The 15,884-nt window shown below is 57.7% G+C and overlaps 1 protein-coding gene and 1 long non-coding RNA gene across 7 annotated transcripts in view; one reads left to right on the top strand and one right to left on the bottom strand.

Moving 5' to 3' along the window:
* The window catches only part of LOC308623507, a 96,790-nt gene that overhangs the window by 76,694 nt on the left and 4,212 nt on the right, over positions 1-15,884 (bottom strand). Inside the window, exon 3 of the long non-coding RNA XR_014016826.1 lies at positions 9,003-9,064. This is a non-coding gene — a long non-coding RNA (uncharacterized lncRNA). The remainder of the gene's footprint in view (positions 1-9,002; positions 9,065-15,884) is intronic.
* On the top strand, positions 106-15,218 carry DDR1 (discoidin domain receptor tyrosine kinase 1). 6 transcript variants are annotated; one of them, XM_081245878.1, is made up of 20 exons: positions 106-192; positions 1,328-1,496; positions 2,434-2,512; positions 4,251-4,380; positions 4,471-4,573; positions 4,775-5,003; positions 6,327-6,474; positions 6,734-6,842; positions 7,328-7,514; positions 7,624-7,870; positions 8,421-8,516; positions 8,634-8,785; positions 9,673-9,838; positions 10,536-10,646; positions 11,721-11,965; positions 12,136-12,263; positions 12,471-12,686; positions 13,153-13,387; positions 13,962-14,111; positions 14,224-15,218. In XM_081245878.1, the coding sequence occupies exons 3-20, from the start codon at positions 2,462-2,464 to the stop codon at positions 14,362-14,364; spliced, it is 2,844 nt and encodes a 947-aa protein (XP_081102004.1). In that variant the 5' UTR covers positions 106-192; positions 1,328-1,496; positions 2,434-2,461; the 3' UTR covers positions 14,365-15,218. The 6 variants fall into 6 exon arrangements, with proteins under 6 accessions (XP_081102004.1, XP_081102005.1, XP_081102007.1 ...); XM_081245879.1 differs by lacking the exon at positions 106-192 and adding an exon at positions 756-773; XM_081245881.1 differs by lacking the exons at positions 106-192; positions 2,434-2,512 and adding an exon at positions 1,668-1,787 and having other exon boundaries at positions 1,122-1,496.

Raw genomic sequence — 15,884 nt, 5'->3', positions numbered from 1 at the left:
ATATGTGCCTTGGCCTCTCCCAAGGGCCAGCCTCTTCCTGGCAGTGCTTTTGTGTACTTGTCTGGGACTTTGTGTTTCTTTCTTGGGACTGTTGTCTGGGACTGCACGTAGGGTGAGTTTCTATCTATCTACTGTGAGGTGCAATGGGGCAGAGATCTGCAGTGGCGTGAGACCTTACCCTGCAGGTGATTGGTAGGTGTGGGGTGTGGAGAGAGGTGGTGGGGCCCCAGGTAGCGCTGAACAGGGTGGCACAGCTCCCACCACAGCCCTTCTGTCCTGCCCACCTCACCCAGCAGCTCTCCCGCTCTCTTTCTCTCACATTGGGTTTGTACCTAGTCTCTCTGCACCCAACTTCTCTGGGTCTCGTGTACTGTTACTTTTTGTCTGTGCGTGATTTTCTCTTTGCCCCCCTATCCTCCTCCTCATCCCCACCACTCACCTTGTCCGGGCCTATCCTTGCCAGCGGTCAGACCCTCCGACCCCACCAGGGCAGAGCTGGCTGCCCTGAAGAGAACTCCCGGGCTTTGAGCAGGGAGCCCAGGGGAACCAGGACCTCGGAGTCTGGACCCCAAGGTCCTTGAGAGGACTGGGGAGGGCCTTGTGGAGTTATGGGGAGGAACTGGAGGTGGAAGTAGAGAGAGGAAGGGGCTGGGAGAGAGGGGTCTGTTCCTACGGCTGGGTTGGGGTGTAGAGGACCGGAGGCTCAGAGGGTGCCAGAGAGAAGCAAGGTTGGCGGTGTGAAGAGAGTAGGTCTAGGAGGCCAGGTTGGACAGGTGAGCCCTGCTCCCTTCCCCCATTCAAACTCCTGCTGCTGGACCGGGCGCCGGGCCTGTGGGAACGTGCTCCTTCCCTGTGCCCTGGGGCTGCTCCCCTTCACCGCCCTCTCCAGGAACTGAGCCCAGAAAAGGGGGAGTAGGGAGGCGGGCCATCCCCTCGTGGGGCCTGGGAGTGGGGGAGGCCCTGAGTGGTTAGCCCTTGGCCACCTGCTTGGGCCGTTCTTCTTTGTGGGGATCCTGGGGGGGTGAGCCGTGAGCGGCTGGAGGGGGATGGGCACGCAGCGCCGAGCCCGCGGCGGGGACGGCGGCGCGGTTACCTGGGGGAGGCCGGGGCGCGCGGGGGAATGCGGGGTGGGCGTGGCGGGGCGGAGAGGAGCGCGGGGCCGGGAGGGCGGCGCCGGGCGTGGGAGCCGCGGGGCCGGTTCAGCCCGGGAGGGGGAAGGGAAGGCAGCGGCCCGAGCGCCCGGCGAGCGGGCGGAGCGGGGAGCAGGGAGGGGGAGGCGGCGCCTGGGTCCGAGCCGCCCCAGCCCTGGCTCCTCTCCCCGGAACAGGCCCCCGACAGCTGCTCTCGGGAGCCGCCTCCCGACACCCGAGCCCCGCCGGCGCCTCCCGCTCCCGGCTCTTGGCTCCCTCCGCCTCCCCCTCCCCGCGCCCCGCCGCCACCAAGGAGGCCCCGCTTCGGGGTCGGACGCCGGGGTCTGCCGTGAAGAGCGATGAGAGGTAGGAAGAGCGGCGGTAGGACCCCTGCGGGACGGAGGGGCGGGGGCGGCGGCCTGGGGCTCCGGGGACGCGCGGTGGCCAAAGGATGAGGGCCTGGCCGGGAGGCAAGATGTTCCCGGGCTGGACTTCGTTGTCCAGCGCCACTAAGTCTGTCCCTGCCCGCCTCCACAGTGCTCTGGTTTACTGTCTGAAAATGGGGGGGGAACCCCCTGACCTCCGAGAAAGTGTGTTCCAGCCTTGAGGAAGGACCCCCTTTACCCAGTATGGAGGAACTGAACCCCAGGAAGACAGGTGCTCATATGTGGTCCTACTGAATCATCTCCCGGCCTCCTGGAGAAGTGGGCCTGTCCTCCTACTTGGCCAGTCTCTGCGGGCATCTACTAACTGTTAAGCCTCCATCCAGCCAGCTCCCAGTTGGGCAGCCTGGCCTCAGCCCAGCAGAGAGAGGGCCTGACACCATAACCTGCCAGTGACAGTCGTTCATCCACGGTTAGATGGTCAGTTGGTTCTGCCAGGAGTTACTGTCATTGCCCAGTGAGCACCATCCCCAGTGTCCCTCCCCCACTCCCTCCTCTCCAGCCTTCACCCTACAGGTCCCCTGCTGGCTGGACATTTCTTTCCAGCACCTCTACCCCCAGCCAGAGTCTGGTGCTCAGACTCACTGTTGCTGAGGGCACATAGTGTGTCCAGAATTGAGTGGTACAGTGGAGATGAAAGCTGAGCATATGGGAAAATAGAGAAATGACTTTTTTTTTTGTCACTCCAGCCACCCAAGTTTCCTTCTGTTCCCCACTCTCTTGACTTCCCTCTGGCTTGGTCACCTTGAGTATTAGGGGGTGGGCCCCAGTTCTCTTGGGATCCTGTGCCTGAGGACCTGAGTGTGTGTTTCACACTGTCCTCTGATGGTAGGAGCATGTTTGTCATTTCATGTTCACAGGTGTCTGAAGATGACTATTAACTAAGTGATGGGATTGAACTTGAAAGAATGCCGAGGTGTGGATGGAGGTGATGTGTGCGTGAGTGTCCATCCGTGTTTGCCTTGGCTGGGGAGTCTATGTGTGTAATGGATTTATGAGGATGTCACATGTGTTTGTCTCTGAAAGTCTGTAAGACAGTTGTGTGTGTGTATGCGGGCGCGTGTGTACAGAGCTGTGTGGGTGTTGTCTGGGGTGAGGGTTGGGGGTTGGGAGAAGAGGGCGAAGGGCTTGTGGCAGAGTGTTCCAGCCCCTGGCTTCCAGCCTCCTGTTGCACCCAGGGGCGGCACATGGGGGGCCTGATTGACTGATTGATTGTAGTGGGGTTGGGGTAGGTCTTCTGGGCCTGTCCTTGGTGTTTGTGACCCAGTGGAGAGAAATGGGGTGACAGGGTGTCAGAGAACAGATTGCCCCAGACGTCTCTCTGTGTGTTTCTCTGCTTGGCTCTGTGCCCTGCGCTTCGAAGCCTGCTCTGTTTACCTCTTGCTTTGTGTTTCTCGCCCTGTCTCCCCCTGCCTTCTGTCTTCTGCCTGTCTTTGTATGTCTGCCCCGGGCTCCTCTTGCTTGCTCCGTCTGGCTCTGATGACTCATCTGGGATAGGCATGAAGGTTACCCAGGGGAACAAGGGCCCTGCTGTTCCCGAGAGAGGTGGGGGTGGAGAGCAGCACCCAGGAATTCCAGGCCGGCTGCCTGGGGCTCCGGCAGCTTGCTCCCCTGTGCCAGCTCCCAGACCCCCAGGGGACCAGGCGTGATGCTTCTGGTTCCAGCTCTCCTTTGATACCTGGGTCCCCCCATAACTCAGTCAGCCCCCTCAGCTGCTGCTTTGGAGCTGTGGGGTCTCAGCTGCCTCTTACATTCCTGCCCTAGAGCATTGTGGGAGCAGCTGGAGGAGGACAAAGGGATGGGGGAGTATCCCCCCACTCCTCCTACCTCCTGGGGTGACCTGGCTTCCCCGTCTTTAGATCCGCCCTCATCTCCAAGGCAACTCAGCCTTTTCCTCAGCCCTGGGCTCTTCCTTCTGAGGCAGTCCCCTTCAGAAACTGGGAACTGGGGGGGATAGGATGTCGAGGTCTTAGGCAGGGAAGGCAGAGCAGGGAGAGGGGATGGAATGCTTTGGACCTGATGGCAGAGAGGATCAGGGTTTGAGGGGTGGCACTAGGGGTCCCAAAGGATTCCAGGGCCTGGAGAACTCAGAGCAGACCTCTGCTGGGAAGAAGACAGGTCAGGATCGATTTTCCTGGGGCTGGGGCTGGGGTTGAGGCTGGGGAGGGTAGATACCTGGGTTCATAAGGAGTTGTAGTTGGAATGGTTTTCAGGGGGCAAGCTGCCAGGGGCCCAGTGAGGGAAAAAAAAAAGCAGGGATTCTCAAGCTTTAATAGGCACAGGTCACCTGGTGATTGTGTTAAAATGCAGACTCTGATTCAGCAGGTCTAGGTTGGGACCTGAGATTCTGCATTTCTCCCAAGCTCCCAGGTGTGGCTGAGGCTGCTGGGTCAGGGGCCAGCGGGGCTACAGAGGACACTGAGATTGGAAGGTTGCTGGGGTCCCCCGCTTTGCTTAGAATTCTGGTCTCCTAGGTGGGGAGGGGACCAGAATTTAGCTCAGTGTCTGGCACATGGGAAGCATTCTAAAAATACAGCTGATGCTGTTCAACAGTGACTGTTGTTATTTCACTGCTGTTATCCCCAAAGCAGCCCATCCTGTCTCTTCATTATTGGCTGTGAGCCAGTCTCCTTGACTGCCCTTTAACTAACCTCCCCCCTCATTATGTCCCCTGCAGAGATGTTGCCCCCACCCCCGTAGGCCCAAGGGATCAAGAGCAATGGGGCCAGGGGCCCTCTCATTTCTGCTGCTGCTGCTGCTCTTGGTGGCAACAGGAGATGCTGACATGAAGGGACATTTTGACCCTGGTGAGGAGACTGGCTCTTGGGTCCCTGAGGGATGGGGCTTGGGAGACCGAGTTGGGAGTTTTGACCCTCCGTATGTCTGTGTTCACCCAGCCAAGTGCCGCTATGCCCTGGGCATGCAGGACCGGACCATCCCGGATGGTGACATCTCTGCTTCCAGCTCCTGGTCAGACTCCACTGCTGCTCGCCACAGCAGGTAGCTGGCACACCTGGGCTGCCCCGGAGGGAACCCCTGGGGACTCTACTTGCCCTTCCAACCCTCTGCCCAAGCCAAGAGGCTTCTGAGAGGGTCGATGCCAATGAAGCCCCCCACAGTACTGGGGGGCGGGTGTTAAATACTGGAGACAGAGGCAGACCTAGGGCCAGATGTTCCCTGTGACTTCCTGCCCCCTCCCAGGCTGGAAAGCAGCGATGGAGATGGGGCATGGTGCCCTGCGGGGCCGGTGTTTCCCAAGGAGGAGGAGTACCTGCAGGTGGACCTGCGGCGGCTGCACCTGGTGGCGCTGGTGGGCACCCAGGGGCGGCACGCAGGAGGCCTGGGCAAGGAGTTCTCCCCCAGCTACCGGCTGCGCTACTCCCGGGATGGCCACCGCTGGATGGACTGGAGGGACCGCTGGGGCCAGGAGGTGAGGCTGGCAGGGACAGTGCCCAGGGAAGGCTGGCTCTCCTCTGTCCCCCCGCTGTACCACCTGTCCACTGATGCCTCTGCAATGTCCGCCCGCTCTAGCCCGGACATCTCCCCTGAGCTCCACCTAGTGTTGCAAACCTGACCACTTTCTACCTAGATGTATTATGGTCATCTCAAACTTACCATAAACTTCTCAAGCTGAACTTGAGCCCCATTCCCATCCCAGACCTGCTCCTCCCCCAGCATTCTCCAGCTCAGGAAATGGTACCACCATAAGCTAAGATGATATCCCTGATTCCTCTTTTTCTCCCACCTCCTACTTCCAAAGCATCAGCAAGGCCAGTCTGTTCCACCTCCATGATATTTCCTGAATCTGCCCACTTCTTACCACCTCCACCTCTACCCCTAGGCCAGGCCCCCACCATCCCCAGCTTAGATGAATGCAGTAGTCTCCAAACTGTTCTCCTTGCTTCTTTCTCTCCTGAAGTCAAATCTCCACCTGGAGGCTACATCTAGGGTACTTGAGAAGATGCAAAGCAGATGCCTCACACCCGGCTCACAGCCCTCTGCTGGCTTTCCTCCCCGCCAGAACAAAAGCTGAGGCCCTTTGTGGGTGCAGAAGCTTAGCCTGTGCTGGCTTCTGTCCACATCTCTTACCCCTCTCCCCATTCTCGCTCCACCCGGGCCATGCTGGTTTTCTTGCTGTTCCTGGTACATGCTAGGGCTCACCCCACAGCCTCAGGACACCTTCACTTGCTGTTCTCTGTACCTGGAAGGCTCCTCCCCCAGCTGTCCACAGGCTCTCCTCCCTCCATTCAATTCTCCCCGAAGATATCACCTCCTCATAGAGCCTTTTCTGACTCCCCACCTCCAGCTGCCTCTTGTTTGTCACAGCTGTTTCTCCTACTGGACTGTCCTACAGGAGCGGGACTGATGCTCACCCCCAGGAATGTGCCTGGCTGGTGCAGAGTGGGTGCTCAGCCAGCATCTGCTGAGTGAACAGAGGGAATGGGTGAAGGAAGAGGGGAAGCCAGAGCAGGGGTGCAGAGCCGTGAGGGACTGGGTAGAATCTGGGCACAACCGGATGAGAGACTTAGAGATCAGGACAGACCATCAGGCCCGGAGAGGTGTCAGAGGGCTCTGCTGCAGCCCCTTGTCTTACAAATGCCTGGCTGTACTCCATGCCTTGGGTGCTCAGTGCCACCCTTCATGGGTCTCTTTGTGGCCATTGTGGGCTGGGCCAGGGAGCAGCTGGTGGCTGGGAAATTACATCCGATCTGGAGCCTTCCTCCCCCATCCACCCCTGCGTCCTGGCCCACAGGTGATCTTAGGTAATGAGGATCCTGGGGGAGTGGTGCTGAAGGACCTTGGGCCCCCCATGGTGGCCCGACTGGTTCGCTTCTATCCCCGGGCGGACCGAGTCATGAGCGTCTGTCTACGGGTGGAGCTCTATGGCTGCCTCTGGAAGGGTGAGTCGTTCAGACCCCTGAGGATTCATTCCTGTCCTGGGGACTGGGGAGTGGGAATGGGGGAGAGGGGCATCCAGGATCCTCTCTCCTGTTGGGAATCTGTCACTCTGAGTGAGGAGGGGATTGGCCAGCATTGCCTCCTCCATGCCAGTGGCCTGTGGAGGGGTACGAGAGAGGGACCTGAAACCTGCCCAAGCCTGATGCAGGGGTGGGGGATGGAGGCTCCGTGCCCCTAACGCCCCTCCTCCCCCTGCCCCAGATGGACTCCTGTCTTACATGGCCCCTGTGGGGCAGACGATGTACTTATCTGAGGCCGTGCACCTCAACGACTCCACCTACGATGGACACACCACACACACCATTGGCGGGTGAAAGAAGCGGGTCCCGCAGGACACGGAGCCTGGGGTGGGAGAGTGGATGGAGTGGGTGGGGGAGGGGGTTGTCTGGGCAGTGAGAGGGAAGAACTGCAGAGAGCGATGGCTTAGGTGGGGCTCAAGGGACAGGACCAGGATTGAGGGATAGCAAGGTGACCACCAGCTAATGTGACACTTTGTGCGAATTAGAGAGAGGCCTGCCTCTGCTAAGACACTTAAATCTGTTGCAAATTGTCACAATAAATACATCATAGGTTGAGCGGTGTCCCTTAGAGGCAGTGCCTTTGTATAGCATGTGACTTCAAGGTGCCCTAGAGAGTCCTGGGTGGGGGTAAGAGAGGGCTGTGTGAGGTTGGGGCAGGGGTGGGGGGTTGCTGGGCTACGCTGGCCAGGCCACTGGAGGGTGGGGGCTGTAGAGCACCCAGATAAGTAACACCTTCTTCTCTTCCAACCCCTTCCTTGGCTCCCCTCCTCTCCAGGCTGCAGTACGGAGGTCTGGGCCAGCTGGCAGATGGCGTGGTGGGGCTGGATGACTTTAGGAAGAGCCAGGAGCTGCGGGTCTGGCCAGGCTATGACTATGTGGGATGGAGCAATCACAGCTTCCCCAGCGGCTACGTGGAGATGGAGTTTGAGTTTGACCGGTTGAGGACCTTCCAAGCCATGCAGGTAAGTGCGGCCAACTCCCAGGGAGGGCTCTGAGACCAGGGTGAGTGCCCTGGGGTGCTCGCTCGGGCTCTCCTGGACTTGACCTTGTGTCCTTCCTTCCCTCCCCCAGGTCCACTGTAACAACATGCACACGCTGGGAGCCCGCCTCCCTGGCGGGGTGGAGTGTCGCTTCAAGAGGGGCCCTGCCATGGCCTGGGAGGGGGAGCCCGTGCGCCATGCCCTGGGGGGCAGCCTGGGGGACCCCAGAGCCCGGACTGTGTCAGTACCCCTGGGCGGCCGAGTGGGCCGCTTTCTGCAGTGTCGCTTCCTCTTTGCTGGGCCGTGGTTACTCTTCAGCGAAATCTCCTTCATCTCTGGTAAGCCCCTGGTCTCTGCCCAGTTCCCAGCCTCTGGGATTAATTACTAACCCATAGTGCCCTCGAATAACCACTCCCGGCACCAGTGAGACTTTACAAGGAAGGCTGCCCTAAGTAATTTGAACCCTTCCTTCCCCCTTTCCCCCTGCCTGTCTCCGTCTTTCATTTATGAGCCCCTCACTCACGACTGATGTTGAGCAGTATGACAGTGTGGTTGTTAAAATATTGAAATATTCTGTGCTGGTTGAGAAATAGCCTCTTCTCTAAGCCTCCTGACAGCCAGGATCCCAACCCTGGGCTCTCCTCAGGAGTCCCGCTTCTCCCCACAATCCAGCAACTAAAAGATTAACATCCAGCACCGCCACAACCGTCCAGGACCCTCCAGGATCCTGTCCCACCACCTATCCTGGTTGGTTGGTACATACACTGAGTATCAGCCCTGCTCCCACTCCCCACCCAATAATAGAATTCCCTCGGTCTCATGCATGTGTGCCTCCCTTTGGTCGCCTCCTCCCTATCTGACCTCCCCTTTGTTCTTCCTTCTCCCCAGATGTTGTGAATGACTCCTCCCTGGCTTTGGGGGGCACCTTCGCACCAGCCCCCTGGTGGCCACCCGGCCCACCTCCCACCAACTTCAGCAGCTTGGGTGAGCTGCCCTGGGGCCCCCGCCAGGGCGTGTGGGTCCTGTGTCACCAGTCCTCCCTGGGCCCCCTCAGCCTGGGTGGGAAGCCTCCCGTGGTCCTGACCCTTCTGCCTCCACCAGAGCTGGAGCCCAGGGGCCAGCAGCCTGTGGCCAAAGCCGAGGGGAGCCCGACCGCCATCCTCATTGGCTGCCTGGTGGCCATCATCCTGCTGCTGCTGCTCATCATCGCCCTCATGCTGTGGCGGCTGCACTGGCGCAAGCTCCTCAGCAAGGTGGGCAGAGTGGGGTGGGGACCCTTGGGCTACTGGGGGTGGGGCAGCCTGGGGAGGGATGGGCAGGATGTGGGTGTGGAGAGTGAGGCCAGCGTGTGTCGGGACTCCTGCGTTAGTTAGGATCCAGCAGGGACCATAGAGCACGGTCGGAAGAGGATAATTTGAGGGAGGCTTAGCAAGGAGACCACGTAGAAAGATGTGGGCAGGGTGTACGTACGTCACGAGAAGCAGTGCAGTTCCCCAGGCCTGGTCAGTGCAGAGCTGCTACCATCCCTGGGTCTGTGGGGTGAGAGAAGGAGGCAGTTACTGGAACGCGGGAGGAATCTAGGAGGAGTGTGTGGAGAGGGCGCCTGAGAGGGGCAATGGACTTTGGTTCCAGGATGCAGCTCACCTGGGTCCATCCCTTAGGGAGGGGCTGGGAGAATGAACACCCTGACCTCACTTCCTGTCTGCCCTCCAAACTCCTGCTGGGCCTCCTATCTGGCCAACCCAGACCCAGCCCGTTGATGCAGTCCACACTGATCGACCTCTTGGGGCAGGAGCCCAGCGGGAGAAGGTGGCGAGTGGAGCTAGTGGAGCGACTGGAAGAAGTGCGGCACACTCCTAAGCCCACGTCTTCCAGGCCAGAGTCCGGTGGTGGGGATACGCGTAACAGTTAATAGTTATGGACTGGTAGGATTCGGGTGGGAATCCCATTGTGGGACATCAGGGAACCCACTTAAATGCCCTTGAGTCTTTCTTTACCTGAGAGATGAGTTAGCAGTACATACGACTACAGGACTTGGTGAGGACTGAAGGAGGGAACACGGGTGTAGGATTTAACCAAGAGCTGGGAAGTGCGCGCGGAGCGGTAGCTGTGCTTAATATTTCCCGTTCCCCATGACAAGGCCGAGCGTCGGGTGTTAGAAGAGGAGCTGACGGTTCACCTCTCTGTCCCTGGGGACACCATCCTCATCAACAACCGCCCAGGCCCTCGAGAACCACCCCCTTACCAGGAGCCCCGGCCTCGTGGGAATCCGCCCCACTCTGCTCCCAGTGTCCCCAACGGCTCTGGTAAGACCTTCCTTGTTCCAGTCCCACCTCTGCCTGTCTTCTCAGTGTATCCTTTTTCCTCTCCTTTACCATTCCTTTCTTTTACTGTCTTCCCCAGTTTCAACTCATTTGCTTATTTCTGTGTCCCTGGTCAGAGCCTTCTATATTACTCCATGTCCTTACCATATAATCTCCCTCAGGAGTCTTCCATGCATTACTCACAGTCCTCAGTGCTCTCATCCTGTTTCTGTGTCCCACACCCTTCCCTCTCTCATCTCTGTTGTGCCCTCTCATTGTGTCTTTCTGGCTCCTCTCCTCTCTCCGAGACTCACCATGTTCATTCCATCCATCTACCTATATTTATATATCCATTCATCATTCATCCGTTTGTTCATCCATCCATATATATTCATACGTCCATCCGTCATCCATTCATCAACCATGCATCCATCCATCATCTGTTTGTCCATCCATCATCTATCCATGCATTCACTATCCATCCATCCAATCATTCATCATCCATCCATCATCTGTTCGTCCATCTATCACCTAACCATCCAGTTATCCAGCACTCTCCAGATGCTTGTTTTATTCCATTTCTGTCTCTTAGTACATTCCTTCTCATCAGCCCTAGTCTTGCCCTATTCTGTGTCTCCCTGTCTGTCTAGCCTTGAGTCTCATCCCTTCCCCGTGTTTCCCCCCCTCCTTCTCCCGACAGCGTTGCTGCTCTCCAATCCAGCCTACCGTCTCCTTCTGGCCACTTACGCCCGCCCCCCTCGAGGCCCGGGCCCCCCCACACCCGCCTGGGCCAAACCCACCAACACCCAGGGTAAGCCCCTCTGCCCCTAGTCTCCGCCAGGCTCCCCGTACCTCTACTGGGGCAGGGAAAAGTCCTCACACCTTGCACTCCCTCCTCTCCCCACTGTGGCCTCTTCTGCTCTCCTGAGCTCCCAAGGAGGAAGCTCTTGTGCCCTTAGCTCTCCTCTGCTGCTGCTTGCTCCTTTTTAAGGCCTCCCCCTTGAGCTGAGGAGTAGAAAGCTCCCTGGTTCTCAGCTCTGTTCCCCTCCTCCTGTTCCACCCCATCTCTTGAGCTCTCCAGAGCCAGAGAGGAGGTTGCTATGGTGGCTCCAGGCTCTCTTACAGCCCTTCCTTCACTCTCCCCTCTCTCTAGAGCTGCAAGGAGGGCCTCTCCCGCAGTGCCTGCCCTCTCCCCCCACATGTCCGCTCTCGGCTCACGCCCCCGCCCTTCCTGTCTGCTCTTCTCTTCTGTGTTACCTTCTTCTCGTCACCCCTCCCCCAGGGCCAAGGGGCGACAGCTCTGCTTCCTCTCCTCTGTCTGTAGACTCCATGTTGCGCAGGCTGTGAGGAACTGTTTTCCTCTCCCTCTGTGTGCCCCTGTCTCTGCTTGTCTTTGAGCTTGGTGTGTTGGGTCAGGGAGGGCTTGGGTAACCATGGCAGGGAGGATGAAAGGATGAAAGCAACCGGTAGAATGGCTACGTGAATGGCAGTGGCTGGCGGTGAGTGGGTCATGGGTTTGGAAATTGGAGGGTCACCGGATGGCTGGGACCATCCTTCTTCCAATGGTGGGTAGAGGAATTCCACTTGCAGTCAAGACTTCTTTCACGGTCTTGGACTGTGCTGGGATCCCTAGAGAACAAGACTTTATGACATTCTTTGCTCAACCATTTCCACTGCCTTGAAAGCTCTGTAGCAGCTCTTATCCCATGCCAACGCCTTCTCTGTTTTGAGGCTGGCGGGTGGAATACCAAGGAGAGGAGGGTAGACCCAGTCTCTCACCCACCTGGGAGACGGGGCGCCTCTGGGAGACGGGGGTGTGGAGAACCGTGGCTCTCGGGGGCTGTTCCTGATGCCTCGTCCTGTCTTCTTTTCCCTCATCCTGCAGCCTGCAGTGGGGACTACATGGAGCCGGAGAAGCCGGGTGCCCCGCTTCTGCCCCCACCTCCCCAGAACAGCGTCCCCCATTATGCCGAGGCTGACATTGTCACCCTGCAGGGTGTCACTGGAGGCAACACCTATGCTGTGCCTGCGCTGCCCCCAGGGGCAGCTGGGGATGGGCCCCCCAGAGTGGATTTCCCTCGGTCGAGGCTCCGCTTCAAGGAGAAGCTTGGTGAGGGCCAGTTTGGGGAGGTAAGAAGGATTCCTGCCCAGCCATCAGCAATGTGTGCCTCTCTCTGCCTCTCTTCATGCCATGCCCAGACATCCCCCTTGGCTGGGAAACCATCATCTGTGTTGTCCCAATCGACCATGTCTCCTTGGTGAACCTTGTGACCCCCTACCAAATCACCTTCTTTCTCCAGGTGCACCTGTGTGAGGTAGAGAACCCTCAAGATCTGGTCAGTCTTGATTTCCCCCTTAGTGTGCGCAAGGAACACCCTTTACTGGTAGCTGTCAAGATCCTACGGCCAGATGCCACCAAGAATGCCAGGTGAGGACCAGGGATGGCATCTGGAAGAAGGGGGGGGCATGAAGAGAGGGGAGCGATCTAGAGGGAAACATGGTGGAGACCAACAGTGGGGGAGTGTCTGGGGACTAGTGATTAGAGGTCGGGGAGTGGGGCAGTGGTTTGTGGGAGCTAGAGGGAAGCTGCAGGTCGGCCCCTTGGCATCCCACCACCTTCTCCCTGCTTCTCCAGGAATGATTTCCTGAAGGAGGTGAAGATCATGTCGAGGCTAAAGGACCCAAACATCATCCGGCTCCTGGGCGTGTGTGTGCAGGATGACCCCCTCTGCATGATAACTGATTACATGGAGAATGGCGACCTCAACCAGTTCCTCAGTGCCCACCAGCTAGAGGACAAGGCGGTGGAGGAGGACAGAGATGGGGAGGCGGCCCAGGGGCCCACCATCAGGTACACAAGGGGGTCTCCTCTGCTCCCCTCACTCCAGCTTAGAGGGAAAGGGGGAACATGGGGTGGGCAGGCAGGTAGAGGTTCTGGGAGGGGGCCTGGCATGAGACACACGTGGCCATGTTCATCTAGAACTTGAGGGGCAGAAAGGCTGGAGATTACGACAATGAGGGTGGTGAAGGGACTTGGACCCTGTCAGGAGCTTCCCTGCGCTCTCTCACCCTCACTGTCCCTGAGTCCAGATTGTGGAGCATAACAAAAGCGGTAGCTCCCTGGGGTCAGATGAGCTAAAGAAAGGTTGAGTGGGCATCTACCCGCTGGCCTCCACCAGGGCTTTCCATCTCCGCACCAGGAGGAGGGGTAACCCAGTCCTGGGGAGAGGGCTCTCCTTCATCTCCCAGGAATCTGTGAGGTGGGGACGAGTCTAGGGCTGCCCCTATGACCCACTGTTGTCGGCTTCCACACTCAGCTACCCGATGCTGCTGCATGTGGCGGCCCAGATTGCCTCGGGCATGCGCTATCTGGCCACACTCAACTTTGTGCATCGGGACTTGGCCACAAGGAACTGCCTGGTTGGGGAAAATTTCACCATCAAAATCGCGGACTTTGGCATGAGTCGGAACCTCTACGCCGGGGACTATTATCGTGTGCAGGGCCGGGCGGTGCTGCCCATCCGGTGGATGGCCTGGGAGTGCATCCTCATGGTGAGAGGCCCTGAGAGAGGCGGGAAGGGAGGGGCAGTTAGGGGAGCACTGACTGCCACTTAACCTCTGGGATCTCGTTCAGTCACTTTCCTTCCCTGGACTGCAGTTCTCCTCATCTCTGAAATGAGGGTTTGGACCAATGCTCTATAAGGTTCCCTCTGGCTCAAGGGACTGGAGAAAGCAGAGAGTTATGGTGTGACTGGAAAGGGTCCAGGAGCCAAGAGCGAGTGTGAGAGATGAAGTCAGGGTAGCAGAGAGAAAGAGAGATAAGGAGGCTAGAGATAGAAGGCGAAGAGTTGGGAGAGTCAGGAGCAGAAAATGCGGGGAAGGATGGGTAGAAACGGGAAGAGTTGAGGAGAGGACTAGAGCACAAGAAAGAAGGCAGAGCCAGAGGAGAGGAGCAGGCTTAGTGGGAAAGAGGGCCAGCTAAGGAGGGTGGACTGCCGGGGGTTGGGAGGGAGTCAAGTGGGTGTGAGGATGATGCTGAGTGGATGTGGGGTCCCAGTGGGGAGAGGAGGAGGGTCTCTGTTGACTGATGCCATTCTCTGCCTCTGTTGCCTTATCCATGCACTAGGGGAAGTTCACGACTGCCAGTGATGTGTGGGCCTTTGGGGTGACCCTGTGGGAGGTGCTGATGCTCTGCAGGGCCCAGCCCTTTGGGCAGCTCACCGATGAGCAAGTCATCGAGAACGCGGGGGAGTTCTTCCGGGACCAGGGCCGGCAGGTCAGAGCAGAGGGGAGGGAAGATGGGTCTGGGGGTCCAGGAGGGCCAGAGCCTGTCATCCTGGGGACTAAAGAACATTTGCCTGCCTTTCATCCACACTGCCACAATGCAGGTGTACCTGTCCCGGCCCCCGGCCTGCCCACTGGGCCTGTATGAGCTGATGCTTCGGTGCTGGAGCCGGGAGCCTGAGCAGCGACCACCCTTTTCCCAACTGCATCGGTTCCTGGCAGAAGATGCGCTCAACACAGTGTGAATCACAACACCCAGCCGCCCCTCCCTCAGGGAGGATTCAGGGGAGGCCAGCGGCGCTAAACAAGAGGAGCTAAGCGCACCCCACTCCGTTCCCCCTCCTGACTGCCCTTCACCTCTGAGAGAGGCAGCGTGGCTGAAGGTGGGCTGGGCCTGCCCGGGAGCTGACGCCCTCCCTGCCCCAGATATGCTCTCATGCCCCCTTCCTGCTCCTCTCTTAGAAGCCCCTGCCACCCACCCAGCTGGCCCTGTGGATGGGATCCTCTCTGACCTCCTCTAGCCATCTCTTGGGGGAGGTGGGAGAAAATACAGGGCAGACACTGGACCTGGCCCATTGGAGCACCTGGGCCCCCCTGGACAACACTGGTACCTGGAGAGAAGGCTGTTGCCCCCAGCCTCTCTCTCTCTCTCCGTCACACACTGGACCCCACTGGCTGAGAATCTGGGGAGTGAGGAGGACAAGGAAGGGAGAAAGGGGTTCCCTTGTGCCTCCTCCTGGGATTGCTCTCAGCTTTGGCCTCCCTCCTCCATCCTGTGAAACACTGGACTTGGGGGTGATCCCTGTGCCCCCCAGCCTCCCCACTTCCCACCTGCCCTGTTGTAGGTAGAACTTCTCTAAGCCTGTATGTTTCTGTGGAATAAGTATTGGGATTAGGGGGGAAAGAGAGCAATGGCCCGTGGCCCTGGGGTTGGACATCTCTATGGTAGCTGCCACATTGGTTTTTCTATAATCACTTGGGGTTTGTACATTTTGGGGGGGGGAGAGACACAGATTTTTACACTAATATATGGATCTAGCTCAATGCTATTTTAATCCCCTGCACTAGGCAGGTAATAATAAAGGTTGAGTTTTCCACAGCTACGAGTGGGTTTCTTGGGGTTTTGGTGAAATCTGCTTCCTGCTCCCCCAAACCCATTTCCTTTCTTCCTTCCCCTCTTTTTCCCTCTTCTTCCCATTCCATTTCCTAACATGTGTTTTTCCCTGCATAACGTTCTGTTTCTGCATAAGCCAGGCCCTCACCTGTGGGACCTAAGGTCCCACATGAATATGGAGCTCTACAGGAGACCTGGAAGGAGGTGGATTAGGCCAGCGGTCCTAACCTTGTCTGACCCATGGACCCCTTTGGCAGTGTGGAGAGGTCTACTGATTCCTCCTCAGAATTGTTTTAAAACCCGTTTAAAAATATTTCATATATATATAAAATATATAATTATGGTTACACATATATAACAGGAAATCAAAGCATTTACCAAAATGTTAAAAAAATGATATAGTAACATATGTGCTTCTTTTAAATATATTTAATAATAAGACCTAGTAGCAGGTGTAATAATTATTGATATTTTCAAAAAGTAATGAGCATAAATGATATTCTGAGATTTCTACAGCTATAGTGGGGTATGAGAATAGCTGTGGGTATCTGTTAGTGACAAGTCACAGGTACTGCTAATATACTGGGGGTTTTGCTCCTACTCATACTTGGAGGAAACGCTAAATTTCAGTTAGAGGTTAATAAAAATAGA

The sequence above is a fragment of the Mesoplodon bidens genome, assembly GCF_964165515.1.
Source record: "Mesoplodon bidens genome assembly, chromosome: 10".
NCBI lineage: Eukaryota > Metazoa > Chordata > Mammalia > Artiodactyla > Ziphiidae > Mesoplodon > Mesoplodon bidens.
Note: the sequence above shows the minus strand (reverse complement) of the source record. Positions and strands in the feature narration are given on the sequence as shown.

Bases quoted from the DNA above. Each gene is read 5' to 3' on its own strand.
- DDR1 (XM_081245878.1), top strand. From the start codon at position 2,462: ATGGGATTGAACTTGAAAGAATGCCGAGGTGTGGATGGAGGTGATGTG. The intron at 4,574-4,774 runs GTAGCTGGCACA...GCCCCCTCCCAG, and splicing joins ACTGCTGCTCGCCACAGCAG to GCTGGAAAGCAGCGATGGAG. The intron at 12,264-12,470 runs GTGAGGACCAGG...CTGCTTCTCCAG, and splicing joins GATGCCACCAAGAATGCCAG to GAATGATTTCCTGAAGGAGG.